This window comes from Microcebus murinus, chromosome 7, assembly GCF_040939455.1.
Source record: "Microcebus murinus isolate Inina chromosome 7, M.murinus_Inina_mat1.0, whole genome shotgun sequence".
Classification (NCBI taxonomy): Eukaryota; Metazoa; Chordata; class Mammalia; order Primates; family Cheirogaleidae; genus Microcebus; species Microcebus murinus.
In genome coordinates this window covers 25,003,742-25,021,252 of record NC_134110.1, presented here as the reverse complement: position 1 = coordinate 25,021,252, position 17,511 = coordinate 25,003,742, and the positions used below count along the sequence as shown (strand labels likewise).

Genomic DNA, 17,511 nt, shown 5'->3' with positions numbered 1-17,511 from the left:
GCGCCCGCTCCCTCCGCGTCTACGCCTGCGCGTTCCGGGACCAGCGCCAATCGACAACTCGGCGCTCGGCCCGCAGTCAGTGAGCCTGGCCCAAGCCGCCATGGCTCCCGGCTCCGCCCCCGCCCCGTCCGACATGCCCACCCGCCGTCCAGACGGCCACAGGGATGGAGGCAGCAGTTTCATTTATTAAGGGCTTGGGAGTAGGTGAATGGAGAGCGGTGGCGCCGCGTCAGAAGCACCGGAAAAAGAGCTTGGAGCCTCGGTCCAGTGTGCACACGCCAGGGCCGGGCTGGCTGGGCAGTAGCTGGCGCAAGGTGTTCCGGTCCTCGGCACAGAGGCTTCTGCTGCAGAGCTGCAGCTCCTGCACCTGCATAGTGGTCTTCTCCCAGAGCCCCAGGCCCAAGGGGCCCTGGAGGGCGCAGCCTGCACAGGGGCGGAGGGCAGGTCTCAGCCCTGCAGGAGGCAGTGGCAGTCCAGTGCCAACAGCAGGCCCATGGGACTGACTCCAAAGCCTATGTTCTGTTTACTAGCATGTCCCTTGGGAAATAACACACTTCCTCTGAGGTCCTTGGGGCTAGAGCTAGGTGCTGTGGGCACAGCCCAGCAAAGGCTCCATCACACATTCTAGGAAGGAGAGTGGGATCCACTGTGTAGCCAGTTGCCAGGCAGGAGGAAGGTGGCTCAAATACTGCTGTGTCCCATCTCCATCTCTGGCAGTGCCCTGACCTCCAAGTCTATGACCACACCTTAGTCACCCCATCCATAAAACAGACATAAAAGTGCTGCTTGCCAATCTGTACATCTTGGGCCTGAGTGGCTCAGGAGGACACTAAGCTCCTGTAGGCTCTGGAACTTGGGGGCTGGGTGAGAGAGTACAGATGCTAGGAGCTCAGGAGCCTAGGGAGCAGACCCCAGCTGGGTATATGTCTCCACCAACCTGCCTTCCTGGAGGAGGCAGCTTAGACCTGTGGGGTGAAGGGGGAGGCACAGGAAGAACCCAGGGGCTCCCCTCACACACACCTACTTCCAGCCCTTGTCCCCTAGAGAGCAGAACCTGGTGTTCTCCTCCCAGACCTCAGTTGGGCATGCTAGGCTCCTGGCTGGCCAATTAATCAATGTACCTCTCCTGGGGTTGTCCTCAAGACAGCTTTGGTAGGGGACTTCTCTGGTGTGGCTGGAGTGAGACAAGCTAAATCAGGCCACAGGCCACGTAAGGGTAGGGTCAGAGCAGCCCCCACCAGAAGTGGGAGGGTCTCTTGGCAGCTTTCAATGCCCTGACCTTGAGCTCTCCCTTCCTGCCATAGAGAATGAGGAAATCCCTGTAGAAGAGGGTCTTACCTGCCATGGTCTGCTCTGAGGGTCAGGCTGATCAGGCCAGAAACAGAGAACCTCCCTCCCTGCCCCATTGTTTTAGAAGCTGGGCTCATGCCCCTTTCCTGTCATGATGCACGCTGTCCCCTAGGCACCAGCTTCAGGGAGCCCAGCCCAGCCTGGCTGCCTGGTTGGTAGCAGTGATAGCACCTTAGGAGGAGATACCTGGGCCTTAGGCAGGTCCCTGACTAGGGAGCTCTATGGCTGGCCAGGCATGGTGGGGCTGGCTACCACACCCAGCCCTTACCTGACAGGCCAAGGAAACAAAGGCCTTGGAGCCGCTTCTGGAGGGTGGACAGGAGCTCCTCCAGGCTGGCACAGCTGATCTCAGGGTTGGCAGACAGGTCCAGCGAGATGAGTGAGGGGCAGTGAGGGAGACATCTGAGACAACGTGGGAAGTGCAAGGGTTAACTTCTAGAGAGGGCATGCTTACCCTGTCACTAGGGAAAGCTGCTGCAGAGACTCACAGCTCTGGGAGCCACAGGCCAGGCCCATAGTGGCCAGCTCTAGGTCTGCCTGGCCTGGCTTGGGCCCCTCTTGGCACTCCCCTGAAGCTGGCCAAGGGTCCAGGGTCATGAGAACAGTAGTCTTTGTGTGGTTTGATGCACAAGGGTGACAAGAAAGGACACACCAAAGGGAAGGTGCTTGAGAGCCACAGGTTGTAGTGAGAACTTAAGAAAGATAGTGTGTCTGGCAGGGCAGCCCTGGAGGCTGGTGGAAGCCGGATGGAGCCAGGTCTTGGGACACCCTTTCAGGGAGGAGTTGGCACCACTTCTGTGCCCCTTCCCACCTAACTCAATTCCCCTGGAGTCCCAGGCCTTGAGAGCAGACCCCTCCCCATGCCCCAACAGTGGGCAGCAGGGTGGGGACATTACCTGCTCAGGTCTCTCACAGCCTTGTCACCCAGATGGTTTGCAGACAGGGTCAGGTGGGCCAGAGCACAGCCTTCCTGGACACAAGCAGAGGTCTGAGGGGGCCAAGCCAAGTGGGGGACCTGACCTCCCTGCTTCCCAGAGAGGCACCCACACAGAGGAGGCCAGGTGCCCAAGGGGCCAGAAGGGAGCAGCATCCCATCAATTTGGAGATCAGAAGGAAACACCTCTCCTCCTGGGTGTAAGTCACACCTGGCATGTTGTGATGTGAAAACCATAGGGACCCAGTCCTGTCTGCAAGACTCCCCCTCCCCCCAGAGGGCACTAGGCATGAGGGCAGGGCCGGGTGTGCCCCTTGGGCCAGGTCACAGCCTGAGGCATGCAGCTGTACAGAAAGCATCCCCCACAGCTTCCCTTTCTAAATCCCCACCCTCTCTCCCAGCCCCCACAGCGCCTGAGCTTGGGGACCTTTGACCTTTGGCCCCTGAGGCTCAGTGTTCTGGCTTGGTGGCTTCTCCCTGACCTCGTACCTTGGTCAGGTATTTGACCACGGGCTCCACAAGGCCTGAGTCGCTCTTGCCAGCTGCCACAGAACTGAGCTCCAGATGTAGGAGGGCACAGGCAGGCAGGCTCTGCAGGGCCCGGGCCAGGGCAGGGGCCCCCAGGGCATTGTAGGACAGGGACAGGGTCTTCAGGTGCTTAGCATCTATACCAGGCCAAAACCTGTCAGTTCCGCATGGCCATCAACCCCTGTCTCCAACCATACTTCTGGGCCCAGACCCATAGGATCCTTTTGGGGAGACCATTATCCCTTAAGGTTTTATGGGTAGGGCAAGAGGTACAGGGGCAAAGGCTCTCACTCAAGTTCTCCCAGCAGGGAAGGGACAGGGCTGGACTCCTGAGCCTAACTCCTCCCTACCATTTCTGGGTCCCCATCCATTCCCACCCACCCCAGATTGTCCTGGGCCAGGGTAGGGGATGAGGAGGCACAGCTGCCCAGCTACTGCTCCCACAAAACACTTAGAGCCAGTGAGCAAGGGGCTGGGGGAGCATACGCCCTGCAGTGTGTCCTGGGGGACAGCCCAGTCGGGGTAGGCAGACAGACACCTGTCAATACAGGCAGACCCAGATACACACATGCATCTATCTATGTGCTCCCAGAAGCTGGTCCTCCTGCACAGCCAAACCTAGCATCCCAGGCCCCTTTTGCATAAGGTCCTCTGAGTCCCTCAACATACTGGGGTCAGGGAGTAGACGAGGGAGTACCTGGTCAGCTCACCTTGGAAGGCGTTACTCAGAGCTGCCTGGTGGCTCAGGAAGAAGTTGGGGCCAAAGGCGCATGACTGCAGGCGCAGGGTGCTGAGCAAGGGGCAGGCCAGCAGAAGGGAGGCCAGGGCCTGGCCACAGCTGTCCCCCAGGGGATTCATGCTTAAGTCAAGCTCCTCTAAGTTCTATGGAAGACATGGGCTGCACACTGAACCCCCAGAATCCCCAGGGGCCCAGCTCCCCCTCAGAGGCTGGCTATGCTGGGGGCCAAGGTAGAGGCCCCTCCCACCTTGGCCCCCCACATAGGCTTATTGCAGAGCTTAGCAATAGGCCCATTGCTAGGCACTGGCTAGCTTTCAACCTCTCCAGCCTGCCCAGGGACTGGCTGAATGGGAAAACTGGTGCACCCTGGCTGACACCCCACTGCTCCCTGCGCCTCTACCTGCAAGGTGGCCTGGCCTGGGAGGCCCATGGCAAGCTGGCGCAGGCCTTCTGGGCCCAGGTGGTTGGAGGAGAGGTCAAGGAGGACTAGGCTTGGCATAGTGCCCAGGGTGGCCAGCAGCTCAGCAGCACATCCATCCCCCAGCCGGTTCCCTGCTAGGCGCAGCTCCCGGAGCGTTGTGTGTAGCTTGAGGGCCCGCAGCAGGGGTGTGAGCTGGGCCTGGCGCAGGGCCAGGGAGCAGGCACTGAATGTGGGGCCCAAGCCCTGGCGCTCCACAGCCTGTAGCACCTGTGGGTGTTCCCCTGAGTTGGGGGAACATGGTATCATGGGACCAGAGCTTGCCCTTCTACCCTCTGAATCCTGGGGGGTAAACCAAGGGGCCCCTTCTTACTAGCCCAGGGGGTGCCAAGCAGAGGCCCTACAGAGCCTGTGGACCGAGGTAGGTCTGTGGGGCCCTGACCTCCACCAATCCCCACATCTCACAGACCCCGAGATGAGCTTCCCAGGCCCCCACATTAGACTGTCCCCTGAGTCTTTGCTGCCATAGCTCTGGTCACTTTACACCATCCTGCCCAACAGGCTGCAAGCTCAGAGCTATCTTTCCCCACCTGCCACCTACACATGTAAGTGCAGGACATGGCGCTCACTGGGACCAGGTAGGGCACCGCTACTCTCACAGCCCACAGACCCGGGCATGAAAGGGGCAGTGCAGTCCCTCTGCCCAGGGCTCCTCACACAACCTCACCCAGCAGCTGTGGTCCTCATGGGCCCTCACCTTGTCCCAGGCTCTGGCAGGCCCTGTAGTAGCGGTTGGCCAGTGGGGGTAGGTCCCATGAGGTTACTTCAGCCAACACCTAAAAAGTACCCATGGTCAGGGACTCTGGGGCACCTAGAGCCTGGGGTGCTGGGTCCCGCTGCTCACCTCATCGTTGCTCTGTAGTACGTCTGGGATGGGGTCCTGTGGGGCCAGCAGGGCCCCCTCCTTCCGTAGGGTGAGCCGCGGCAGCAGCCCACAGGTCTGGCAGTAGCGCTGGGCTGCCTGCTCAGCCAGCCAGGCCACAGAGTGGGTCTCGCTGCTGTGGGGGTGGACAGCATGCTGAACCCTGGACCCTGGCCAGGCCCTTGCATGCATCCTGGGTGATGCCCCTTGGTCCTGCCATCTGCAGCTCCCTCCTCTCCTAGACAGCCAGCTCTGTCCTGTCCCTGCAGCCCAGCACACCACCAACCCCTCTGGCCATTCCTGGGAGCTACAGGGCCTGCTGGGGCACTCCAGGGACCCTTGCCGTGCTTGTGTGGGGAACCCTCACCTGGGCTTCACCCCAGCTGCCAGGCAGCCTGGGGCTCAGTAGTGGGGCACCACGTCAAATGGGGCCCTTGCCATATGCCCCGACCCTGACATGTACAGGCCTCCTCTGCCACAGCGGCCCTGGCACTGCACAGGTGGGCAGAGGGGGCGAGGGCTGGGAGAGGGCAGGTGATACCTTACCTATGTGGGACAGGAATGAGGAAGAGATTATCTTGAACTTGAACTCGAACCCGGATAGGAGGAGGTAAGACAGAACCCTGGCAGGCAGGGGCAGGGGATAGGTTAAGTCAGAAAGATAGAGGCCCCACCCCCAACTTGCCCCAAGCTGGGGAGCTGGCCCTGCACACCTACCGAGGGCTGGCCTACTGCAGGACTGTCCCCACCAGGCCCCATGTCCTTGGGGACACTAGAGCTCCCTGGGCTCTCTGTAGCCGAGCTGCTGTCCCCTGCCTGGACAGGTGTACTCCGACTCTCAAGACAGGTCAGGCGGGTCTGCTTGGTCCAGGCCCGGGGCCTGATGGGGCACTCCTCAACGTCTGATCCTGAGGCCCTGGACCTGCTGCTCTCCCCGTTGCCCTGGGGGCGGGGCCGGCGGCTGCCCTGGTGGCTGTGGGTCAGGGGCATGTCGAGCTCCAGCCAGTCCCCAGCCAGGTACTCTTCCTCAGGGATGAGTGCTGTCTGGGGGGTAGAGCTTTCCTTCTGGCCCCATGGTGGGCCAGGCCCCAGGTGGCGGCTCTGGGCACTGCCCACACCTCGGATGGCTGCCTGGTAGGCCGCCTGGGTGGTGCCCACTGCAGCTGCCTCCCTGCTGCTGACAGAGCCAGGCATCCAGGCCTCAGCCTGCTGTGCTGGGGCATAGTACCGAGTCCTCTTCTGGGATGGCTGTGGGGAGCCCATGCTGTCCTCATCCTCTGAGCTGCTGTTGCTGGATGGCCTGTGCCTGTTCCTCCAAGGCCTGGCCACAGCTGGTGCTGCCTGCCCCAGGGAGACCCTGACATGGGCCTGAGAGGCCTCTGGGGGTTTAGGGGTATGAGAGGGGGGTTCTGGGGAAGGGCTTAGGGGAGGAGAGGTCTCAGAGTCAAACAGATGTTTACGTGGGATGGTCCAGGGGTCCTGGGAGCTGTGGGGTTCTGTGGGAGAAAGAATCCATCATGAGACAGGAGCTGGCACCTCCTTCCCCCAACCCACGCTAAAGCGTCCCCTGGGAATCTGGGCCCAGCGGCTCTCATGCAGGGCATCACGTCCCCAGGCACAGGGGACCCTGCTTGCCTCGGCCCAAGGATGCTGCCTGAAGCAGTCTCTCCATGGCGCTCGCCTTCTGCCGTGTCTCCAGGTCCAGGTCTCTGCGGTACAGCTTCACCCACTGCTGCAGCGTTTCCAGTGGGCTGTGGCCCTGTGTGGCACCCAGCTGAGCATGGCAGGGCAGCCTCCAGCCCTGCACCACCCTCACCCACCATGCCCCACCAGGCTCACCTTCTTGGTTCGGAGGGTGACGGATGCCCCCCGCTCAATGAGCAGCTTGGCCACCTCGAAGTGGCCACAGTTGAGAGCATCGTGCAGGGGGGTAATACCCTCGCACCCCTGGCCACCTGGGTCATCCACTGCAGCCCCATGGTCCAGCAGGAAGTGGACGATTTCTGTGGGCCAGGGGATGTGAGCCCAGCTCCCAGTACCCTGCTCAGACCCCCTCCTTGCCCCATGTGCCCCCCTACAGTATGCCAGACCCTGCTTGCCCCTCGCTCACCCAGATGCCCGTAGTTGCATGCTTCATGCAGTGGCGTCCAGCCACAATAGTCTCGAGGATTCAGGGGGTGGCCCTGTGACCAAGGACAAGAGGGAGCTTGACCCTGCATGCTCTGCAGGCTGGCCCCAACCCAGGGGCTTTGGGGCTTGAGGTGGATACAGGGCCTTGGTCTATAGTGGGCCCCACGGGTCCATCCCTTGGCCTGGCCCTCCCCTCCTCTGGACTATATCTCAGTAGAGTAAAGGAGACACTTCTCCCAGAGACAGGCTGAGTATAGTGCATCTTTCAGCCTCTGAGCCTGCCCTGTCCCCTGTGGGGAGACGGTGTGCCCAGGTTGAAGGCCCTAGGCTGGCTGCTCCCCCTGAGGGCCTCGGCCAGGAGAGAGGGTATCAGAGTCTCAGCCTGTGGTCTAGCCCCCAATCCTGGCCAGACCAGCCAACCCAGCAACAGCACATAAGACACACCACATGCCGGGCTCCTCAGACTCCCTTTTAAAGATGAGGAAGCTAAGAAACATCAGGGAGGTCCTGCCCAAACCCACAGCTTCTTCATGAAGCTTCTTCCTATCCTGGCATAGCTGCCCACCTGTGCCACGAGGTCTTGGACGCAGTGCAACTGGCCCTCGATACAGGCTCGGTGCAGCAGGGTCTCTCCCACGTCATTGCGCCGGTTCCACTGTGGGCACAGCCACCCCAGGATGGGGCAGAGGTGTAAGGGGCCAGGCAGCACTGCTGACCCCTGGGACAGGGTGGAGGCAGGGTGCTGTCTTACCTTGTTCACCTTCTGCCGGCGCCGGTGGACCCGCAGCTCCTCATCCTCCTCCGGCAGCTGGGACAGGCCCTCAGTATCGTCCTCTGGAACACGGCCAAGGCCATGGCCCCAGGTGAGCCCAAGGGAGGTGAGCATTAGCACCCCTGCTCCACTGCAGGCTCCCCCACAGCAACAGCCAGAGGTAGAGCTCCGGGGGCCCTCGGCCAGGTGGGCAAAGCTGACAACAGTGGTCTCCATGCTGACTCTTGGTCCCCCAGAGCCTTCCAAGGGCTCATATCCACCCACCACTCTGTCCATAGGGGATGCACCCCCAACTGTTCTGCCCCTCTCTTAGGGGTGCTGCCCACCTGATGCCCTGTCCATTTGTGCATGGACCTCTCGCCCTGCACCCAGACCCACCCCTTTTGCCCAGGCCATACCCTTGCCAGGCTATGATGCCCCCTCAAGCCAGGCACCCTCCCTGCTCACACTCTGCCTAGGTGGCAGACATACCCCACCTCTATCCCACTCCTGGTGCATCTCAACAGTCCCCTCACCACAGCCTCTGCCCCTGGCTCCCCTGGCCCTTCCCATACTAGCTCCTTCACCAGCCCCCTGCTGCGCCCACCTATTGACTGAGCAGCACTCCTTGGCATGCTGGTCCTTGGTCTACCCCCTGCCACCTGCACCTACACACCAGCGACATCTGACCTGACCCCTTCTCTAAGGCACAGCCCCAACTTCCTGAGATAGCCAGGCCACTAACCTCAAGGTTCTGGAGTTCCCTCAAGTTCAAAGCTGAAGCCTATCCTGGAACCCACCCCCAGGCCTCAGATACAGGCCCCCTACACCCACAAGGCCACAGCAGCCCACCAACCAGGCTCTTGGCATCGGCCCTCCCTCCCTGCCTGCATGAGAGCTTTAGTCTAAGCCCTGCTCAGACAGTCCCTCATGCCCACTCTCTGTGCAGCTGACCACACCAGCCTCTGGAAGAAACCCAGGTTGGCTCCGGAGAGTTTTAGGAACGTGCTCAGCTCTTGCCTGGGGCAGCAGAGGCCTTCCACAACGCACCCTGTCCCACCTCCCCGACGACATATGCACCTCTACTGGGCCCGTCTGCCCAGGCTCTGACCCTGTTCCACCTCCCCTAGCTGACACCCACTGTCTCTTCCAGGAAGGTCTCAGCCTGCCCTTATTTCCCTGCATGCCACCACTTTCCTCCGTCCACTTCCACAGAAGCACTGGCCACCCCACCTGCCTGACACAAGCCCTGAGCAAAGCACAGCACTGTCCCTCCCCAGCCCAGCAGAGGGCCCAGCTCAGAGCAGGTCCAGGAAGAAAATGCCAGCGGCAGCTGGCCCAGGGGCCAAGGCAGTGTCTGGCCCTCACCACTCTCTGAGAGCTCCACCTCGCTGGCCTCCAGGGCCTCGCTGGCCACTGCCTCCTCCTCTTCCTCTTCCTCCTCGTCTCCAGCCACATTCAGTTCCCGTAGTCTGGTTTCAGTGTCAGGAGCCTCCTGGGGCTGCAGCCTCAGCTGCACAGTGTGGAGATGCTGCAGGACCTGCCTCTGAGGAGCAGAAGGGACAGCCAACTCAGGCCTAGGGGGTGGAACAAGCAGGGCTGGGGGCAGTAGGTGCAGAGAGAGATGGGGATGTGGGTGAGGAAGACAGGAAGGCTGCAAGCTTTTCGGGGGTCTGGTGTGCATGGGTAGGGCTTCTGCACCTGCAGCAGGGGTCGCTGGGCCTGCTGGGCACAGCTGAGGGCCTTCTGGAAGCATGGTACCAGTAGCTCATAGGCATCGCCAGCCTCCTCACGGGACAGTGCAATGTTGAACCAGGTCTTGGCCTCCTGGAGCAAGAATAGTAAAGAAGATATGGCCGGCCGGGCGCAGCGGCTCACGCCTGTAATCCTAGCTCTCTGGGAGGCTGAGGCAGGTGGATTGCTCAAGGTCAGGAGTTCAAAACCAGCCTGAGCAAGAGCGAAACCCCATCTCTACTAAAAATAGAAAGAAATAAATTGACCAACTAAAAATATATATACAGAAAAAATTAGCCGGGCATGGTGGCACATGCCTGTAGTCCTAGCTACTCAGGAGGCTGAGGCAGCAGGATTGCTTAAGCCCAGGAGCTTGAGGTTGCTGTAAGCTAAGCTGATGCCACAGCACTCACTCTAGCTGGGCAACAAAGTGAGACTCTGTCTCAAAAAAAAAAAAAAAAAAAAGAAGACGATATGGCCACTACTCACCATATCCAGCTGGCCACAGCCATGGCCTGGCTTCTACCTACTGCCCGCATGACACAGATACATCTGTCTGGGCTCTAGGCTCCACCTCCCGACTGCTGGAGGCTGACTGTCCTCAGAAGGAGCTGCCTGTGCAAGCCCACTATGCAAGAATGGCAGTCTGGCAGGAGAGCTATGGGGACAAACCCGCACAGGGTGGGGAGCAGGGGTGCGTCACCTCCAGGGCATTGCCGTTTCGAAGCCTTAGTTCCTCTTCATAGTGGTGCACGGCCTGGCGGTGGTCCTTCATGTCTCCCAGCGTGGTAGCCAGGGACACATGGATGACGGCCAGCTCAGCCCCTGGTCTGTTCAGCAACTTGGCAAGATGCAGCTGGGGAACCGGCCCCAGTGAGGCCTGGGCTGCCCCTGGACAGGCCGCCACACACCGCGCTAGCCCTTCCCTCCTGCTGGCCAGGAGACACATACCTGCTGCTGGTAGGCCTCAGCTGCCTTGGGGAAGTCGGCTGCCTTGGAGAACAGGTCTCCAAGCTGCTCATAAATGGCCAAAGCACTCCGAGGGTCACCGCCCTCAGCCTCCTCCAGCTGTTGCTGCAGCCGGACCACCGCCAGCACTGTAGGAAGAGGCTTGTGCCAGGAGGTGGCACAGCAGGCCCTGACCCCAGCTTTACTGCCTGTCAGCCATGTGCCCTTAGACGGCCTCCCTGCCCCTTCTACACCTCCACCTGCCCCTCGGCAAAGGGGGTAACAGGAGGGTCTACCTTATGGGCTTATCTCCAGGATCAGAAAAACTAACAAGGTTAACAACTGAGGACAAGGCATACTGCCATCAGAACTTCCAGGGCCACACACATGCCACCTGCTCTCCCATTCCATGGAGTGGGAGGGAACTGTTTTCTTTGGTTTAACGAAGATACTGGCTTATGAGCAAAGGCCCAGCCAACTGACACCCCACAGTACTCCCTGACAAATTGTGCTGTGAGCTCAGAGAAAAACAGGGTCTCCTCCCAACAGGAAATCGGAGACCTGCCCCTCTTGCTAGAAGCTGAAGCTGCCACCTCCCCAAGGACACATGCTCAGGGCCAAGGGAGCAGACTCCCCCCATGCTCCTTTCTGGGGATTCAGCCCCCTAGCCCTCTTCCAGGCTCACCATACTTGAGGCTCTGGCAGACAGCCACCCTCTGCAAAGGCTTCTGGGAGCCCAGCCTGTAGGCCTTCTTCAGGACTCTTTTGGCAGCCAAAAAGTCCCCCAGATCTTGGAGGACCTGGGAAACAAAAGAAGGCAAAGCTTGCAGACTCCTCAAGGCCTGAGTCCACTCAGGGCTAAACCCAGAGCTGTGGAGCAGGTACCTGCGAGATCACCACACAGCACTCGCTCTCCAAAAACCGCTTCCTCATGCTGCGTGCACATTCCCGGGCCCCCTCCAGGCAGCGCATGGCTTGGGAGTGCTGCCCTCCGCGCCAGTGGATGGTGCCCAGATTGTAGCGGGCACGGAACAGGTCCTCATAGAGGTGGTTCTGCCTGCAGGGAGCATGAGGTAATAGGTACTCAGAGTGCCCAGCACACTTCGGCTCTAGAAAAGTGACAGCAGGTACCAATGTGCTTAGGACAGCCATTGATTTGCAGGGAATGTTCAGCCAGCAATAGCTGCTGAAGCCTCACAGACCCTAGCCCTGCCATACTGTGGTCTCAGAGCCCAAACCAAGTCCGCTTCTCCCCTGGTACACAACACAGATGTGAGAGGCCGCTCTGCCAATGGAGAGTCGACAGGGGTTGGAGGTGAGGTCCAGTCAGGCTGTCCTCTCAGGAGGGTCCTGGGAGAGACCCTCCCCCAGTTACTTACTTCCTCGAGGAACATGAGATTCTACTCTCTTGCAGGGCAGGGCTGGGGCCTTACTCAGCAAGAAAGATGCTCTTCCTCAAGTAGTCGTTACACAGGGCTGTCTGCTGTAGGCTCTCAAAGGTGAGGCCCAGGTTGAGGTAGAGCCGGGTCCTCATCTCATTCAGTTCCCTCTGGGCCAACGTCCCTGGAAGATGCCCCCTTCAAACTGTTGGCTGCCTCCCCAAATGTGAGGTTTCCAACTTCAGGCCCTGTTCAGGCCCATCCAGTCCTACCTCCCACCTCCCACTGTGGGTGCTGGGGTACTGCTGCAGAAAGCACAGGCAGACAGAGAGCAGATGATCTCCAGACCCGAGGTAGCGGTGAGGTTGGGCCCTGCACTCTGTCACCCAGCAGCCTGGAAAAAGGAGGGCCTGTGAAGGTGGGACCCACCAAGCAAGCTGGACGGCGCTGGGGCCGGTGCTCCCCAGCCTGCAGTTCAGGAGGCAGAGAGTGGGGAAGGCACCTACCCTCCAGCTTCTCATCCACAATAGCCAAGCTCTTCTCAAAGGCAGCTTGCGCCTGCAGCAAGGCATCCCTTAGCTGGCAGTGGTCATAGATGTCCAGGTGGGTACGGCCAATAGTGGCCCAGGCCCTCTGCAGCTCAGTGTGGTTGGACAGGGAACGGGCCAGCTCCAGGTATTGGTGCTGGTGCTGAGTGTGGAGAGAAATCACCACCATGAGCTGACCCACCTTAAGCAAACCCCCCATGCCCAGACTCCAGGAGATCCCCTAAACCCCCTTAAGAGCAGGCCAGGGTCAAGCCACACACGCCCCTTCTCTATGCCAAAGGCTGGCTGTGGCCACAGCTGCTCCACACTACTACTGGCCACACCGTGGTCAGGGGATGACTGGGAATTAGCGGGGGTGCTGTAGCCTGGCCCCAGCAGCCAAGAAATGCTCTGTGTGGACAGTGGGTCCTGATCTCCCCCTCCCTATGCAAACACAGCTGAAACAACCTGCTCATTGATGGGGAAACCTATTCCCGCCCCAGTTCCAGGAAAGGCTGTGGTGTCCCCACCCCAGGATCAGGCTACCGTCCCCTAGTATGGGGCCCTGAAGGTGAGGCTGTGTCAGGCCAGATGCCTGACGATGGACTGCCTTCCTCATCAAAAATGGACCCCAAGACGTAGAGGCTGACGCAGGCTGGGGTGTGGCCAGTGACGTCCCACACCTGCAGGGCAGCTGAGTAGTCCTCCATCTCTGCCAGACGCTCTCCAATCTTGCGGTGGGCAACGGCGCAGCCCAGGGGGTCGCCAGCGCTCTCCAGGAGCTGCAGCTCCTGCCGATGCTCCTCCAGGGCTTCCGCGTAGCGGCCTAGGCGGGCAAGGGCACACACAGCCTGGCCGGGGTGCGAGTGGTGCGGGGCAGCGGCTGCGCGGGACAGCGCCTACTCGGGAAGGGTATACTCATGTCCCGCCCGCCCAGCCCTGGCCCGGCGCAGAGCCGCACTCACCATGGCTGGCCAGGAGCTCCCCCAGCTGGTGGCAGCAGGCGGCCTCCTCGAGCAGCTGCCCACCGCTCTGCGCCTTGGCTTTGTCTTTGCTTAGCTCTGCTGGGAGGAAAGAGCGCAGGAGGATGAAGCCGAGCCGAGTCCGCTCCTGGCCTCCGCGCTCTCGGCACCCGCAGCTCCGAGGGACTCACGGCGAAGCTCGCGTTCTAGACTCATGCTCTAGCCGCCACCGGTGCTCGGGATCCGGACTTCCCGCGCTGCGCCCACGACTCCACCCCTTCGCCGCTAGGCGTGCCAGTCCCAGGCCCTGCACCGGGCCCGTCCCACCGCGTCGTCCTAGGCGCCCTGCCCCTGGCTCCGCACGCAGGCGCAGTACCGGACCTCGGCGAAGGGCGTTCTGGGAGTGTAGTCCATTTACCCCGAAGCCTCCTGGGAGTCGTAGTCCTGCTGGCGCAGGAGCAGGCACTAGGCGGAGAAGGGGTGGGCCGGAGAAGGGGTGGGGCGGAAAAAGTGGGTCTTCCCTGGGCCCTCCGCCCGGGCAGCGGAGTGCCTGGCGGAGACTCCGTTCCTCCTAGCAGGGGGTGCAGGGGTTCAGGCAGGCCGGGCATTCGCCTACCCGGGCTCCGGGGCTGTGAGGAGCGCGCCCACACCGCTGGAGCCCACCTGCCCTTTTCGCTATAGACATTCCTGACGTCGCCTCTGATGCCTGTTGAAATTAAAATACACAAAATTTACTCACACACGCAACTTTGAAACCAAACGTAATACCCATAAGAGAAAATAAGAGCGATTTTACAGGGAAATGCACTTGAGTGGATATGCGGACGTAGTCGAGGCGTCAGACGCTCTCCTGTTTGCCACGACATAACTGAGTCACATTTAGGGACTCAAACCCCCAGGGCCATTGTGGGGGAGGGAGAAATGTGTTGTCCAAAATGAATAGAGCATTGGGCTTTCTGCAGACTGAAAAAAAAGTCAAAATATTTAAATAAAAAATTAAATTAAAAAAATGAATAGAGCAAAAAGTACCGTTTCCTCAACGTGTATGCCAGTTGTATTCCTGGAAAATTAAGTGAACATATGTTAAAACTGCAAAACTATTTTGTGTTGATAAGTAAAAAGGAGTTAGGATCTAGGCTCAGAGCATTGTAACCCAGACTTCTCACCAACATGAGGGTCTGAGGGATGTCTGAGGGAATCCTGTGACTTGGGGCACTCAGGCCCCAGACCTCCAAATACCTGCGCTGTCCCCCATTACCTTGAGGACCAAAGGCCTGTCATGCCTTGGGGTTCTCACTCCTGGCTACAGAGTACACTGAGCACTGGACTTCTGGTCCAATGGCTGGTGTCCTGAAGGTCCCAGAGGGAGTGGAGAGAGATGGGTTTATTTTCTATTATAATCAAAACAGGCCGGTCGCGGTGGCTCACGCCTGTAATCCTAGCACTCTGGGAGGCTGAGGCGGGCAGACTGCTCGAGTTCAGGAGTTTGAAACCAGCCTGAGCAAGAGCGAGACTCCATCTCTACTATAAATAGAAAGAAATTAATTGGCCAACTAAGCGAAAAAATTAGACGGACATGGTGGCGCATGCCTGTAGTCCCAGCTACTTGGGAGGCTGAGCCAGCAGGATTGCTTGAACCCAGGAGTTTGCAGTTGCTGTGAGCTAGGCAGACACCACAGTACTCACTGTAGCCTGGGCAACAAAGCGAGACTGTCTAAAAAAAAATAATAATCATCAAAACAGATGGATCAGTGGTGTAAAACTGAGCTGGCAAGGTCTGTGGAGGGCAGATGAGTCTCTGGGTCTAGGAAGGGCTGCCGGCAGCAGAGTGCTGGCTTCCTGCTATGGCTCTGGACTGGGTAGGTCTGGGCCTTGCTGCCTCTAGGGCTGCAGGGCCAGGGCCAGACAAAGCCTGCAGAGCCCTTCCGGGCAGTCACAAGCAGCAGGAGGAGACGCCCAGCCGGGCATGGGTGGACAGGACCTGCAGGCCTATACCACCAATCCCTTGTGGCACAAAGCATGGCTCTGAAGCCAAGGCAGCTGCATGGAGAGCAGCCTGGTGAGGTGAGGGGATGAAGGATGGTGCTGAAGACAGGGTGGCTGAGAAGGGGGAGGCCCCTGAGCTGGTGGGAAGACCATAAACTACCCTGTTTAACCCCAGCATTCACAGGACAGCACAGCTCCTGGAAGCCCAATTCCCTTTCAGACAACCTGATTTCTCTATGCCTGTCTCCCCACTGACCAGACAGGGTATGCACATGGTACATGAAGTGGGTGCTGCACAGGGCTGCAGGCCTGGGGTAGGGGGTGGCCACAGGCTAGGGTGGCAGGAGAAGCTAGCAGAGCCCAGAACACCCACCTAAAGGCTGTCTTTTGGTAAGGAAACACAGACAAAACATGGTTTGGAATATTTTTTAAACTACAGTTACATACAGAAAATATCCAAAGAGAACACAGACCACAAAAGTGACACGTAAGTCATTTCAGACAGTGGTAAAAACGCTTCTCACTCTGCTCTTTAAAAATTATTTTTATTATTTTTGTAAATGTCTCACTTTCGGCAACTGAGGAATGTGGTACTCACAGGGGTTGGGGGTGAGATGGGAAAGAAGGGTGGGGCCTGGCTTGAGCTACGCACCCCTAGGCCTCCCCTACATTTGCTGAGGCTGGACTTCCACCCCTCATCCTCAGAGATGGCAAAGGACCAGGTTGGGACACCGAGATGACACACGATCCTGGAGACCAATCACAGCTGTGGTACCCCCAGTAACATATAGCCCACAGTGACAATGCCACAAGTCTGCGCACTATGGCTAGTGTGTCAGCAGTTGCAGACACACTAGTCTTCCCAGGTGCCCAGTTTCCCCAGGTTGCAGGGCTCAGCTGCTGTGTGTGATGGTCGCAGGGCAGCTGGGATGTATCAGTAGTCCTTGGGGACAACCTCAGACACACACCACACTCCTAGAGAGGGCCTTGCTTGGGCCCTGTGTATGCCCTTGGGCTGGACCCTCTTCCCCATCCCACACACAGGGTTGCCTGTCCCCGTACTAAGGTAGTAGGGCTGCAGGAGCTCAGCCAGCCCTGGCACTCCTTCCTCCTGTGGCCCACACCCTGCCCCTCTCTGCAGCCACACATACATTCACTTGCACACAGAGATCTGCTGCCCTGGCTCCTGAAGAGCATGGTGTCCCCCCAAGGGCTGGCATCCCAGCCTGGCTGTGCCCATGGGGAATAAACCTTCCACCCTGTTCTTCTGCCAGGAATTCTCGGGGCTTGCTCTCAGCTGAATCAATCTCTCTCTCACACACACAAATACAGGTTGACAGGGCAAGCCTGTCCCTACCCCAGCAACCCCCACACCACCACTGTGGAACCCAGAAACACTACCTAAAAGGGTGTCTGATCTCCCAAGGTGCCGAGATGCAGCACCACAGCCCATGCCCTCCCAGGCTTCAGTGCCTGCCGGGCCAGGTGTGGGGGCAACCCCTGAGAGCAGCGGGATTCACCCTGGTTGTACCTGAGTCAGAGGCAGCTGCTCCCAAGGATGTGCTGGGAGCTGTGGTGGGATCTTTCTTTGTAGAAGGCAGAAAACCAAACCTGGGGCCTTCACATGCCCTCCATGGCCAGGCCACATCAGCTTTGCAGGAAAGAAGGCTCTGGCTGCAAGGCACTCCTGAAAGCCCCATGCCCCAGCCTGGGAATGGGAACCCAAACAGGATTCTCAGAAAGAACTCCCAGAAATGCTTGGCCTGTGAGGGGGCAGAAGGGCTGCTCTGGAGGGGAGAACTGATTGAGAGGGCCACACTGGGCCCTGTGGCCCAGCTCAGTCATGTGGATGGGCACTCCCTGGCAGCGCCTTCTCTCTGCTACTCAGCCCACCACCATCCTCAAGGGCCGAGGCTCTGCACCCACATGGCAGGGCAGGTAGCACAGGGTGATGGGGGCCAGGCCCAGGCAGCCTGCAAGGGTAGGGTGGGGCTGCTCTGAGGCATGTTGTTGGTGCTGGGGCAGAGGAACCAATTCTTTGGTATTGAAGCAACAAAAAGCTATCACAGAAGAGCCACATCTCATAAGCTAAGGTAGTAGGTGGTCAAGCTGTACCCTTCCCAGTAGCTCTGAGGGCCCCTGGGGAAGAAAGGACAGGGCCTAGCTTCCCCAGGTGGGGCTCCTTCCCACGGAGGCTCAAGCC

At 59.5% G+C, this 17,511-nt stretch overlaps 2 protein-coding genes across 2 annotated transcripts in view; both read right to left on the bottom strand.

The window, feature by feature from the left end:
* Positions 1-17,511, bottom strand: part of VPS28 (VPS28 subunit of ESCRT-I) — a 39,355-nt gene that overhangs the window by 5,775 nt on the left and 16,069 nt on the right. The window lies entirely within an intron of this gene.
* On the bottom strand, positions 166-13,675 carry TONSL (tonsoku like, DNA repair protein). Its single transcript, XM_012760190.3, has 26 exons — positions 13,514-13,675; positions 13,326-13,421; positions 13,044-13,186; positions 12,340-12,523; positions 11,888-12,017; positions 11,340-11,511; positions 11,140-11,254; positions 10,458-10,603; positions 10,210-10,362; positions 9,474-9,599; positions 9,141-9,318; positions 7,773-7,855; positions 7,587-7,676; positions 7,002-7,074; positions 6,731-6,894; positions 6,527-6,650; positions 5,609-6,387; positions 5,438-5,514; positions 4,874-5,027; positions 4,727-4,805; positions 3,952-4,253; positions 3,523-3,694; positions 2,774-2,949; positions 2,247-2,320; positions 1,619-1,752; positions 166-423 (listed from the first exon to the last, which is right to left on the bottom strand). The coding sequence occupies exons 1-26, from the start codon at positions 13,536-13,538 to the stop codon at positions 230-232; spliced, it is 4,143 nt and encodes a 1,380-aa protein (XP_012615644.1). The 5' UTR covers positions 13,539-13,675; the 3' UTR covers positions 166-229.

Coding starts and splice junctions, on each gene's coding strand:
- TONSL (XM_012760190.3), bottom strand. CDS start 13,538: ATGAGTCTAGAACGCGAGCTTCGCC. Junction 6,388..6,526: donor GGCAGCATCCTTGGGCCGAG/GCAAGCAGGGTC, acceptor TTTCTCCCACAG/AACCCCACAGCTCCCAGGAC. Junction 424..1,618: donor TTGTTTCCTTGGCCTGTCAG/GTAAGGGCTGGG, acceptor GCCCCTGTGCAG/GCTGCGCCCTCCAGGGCCCC.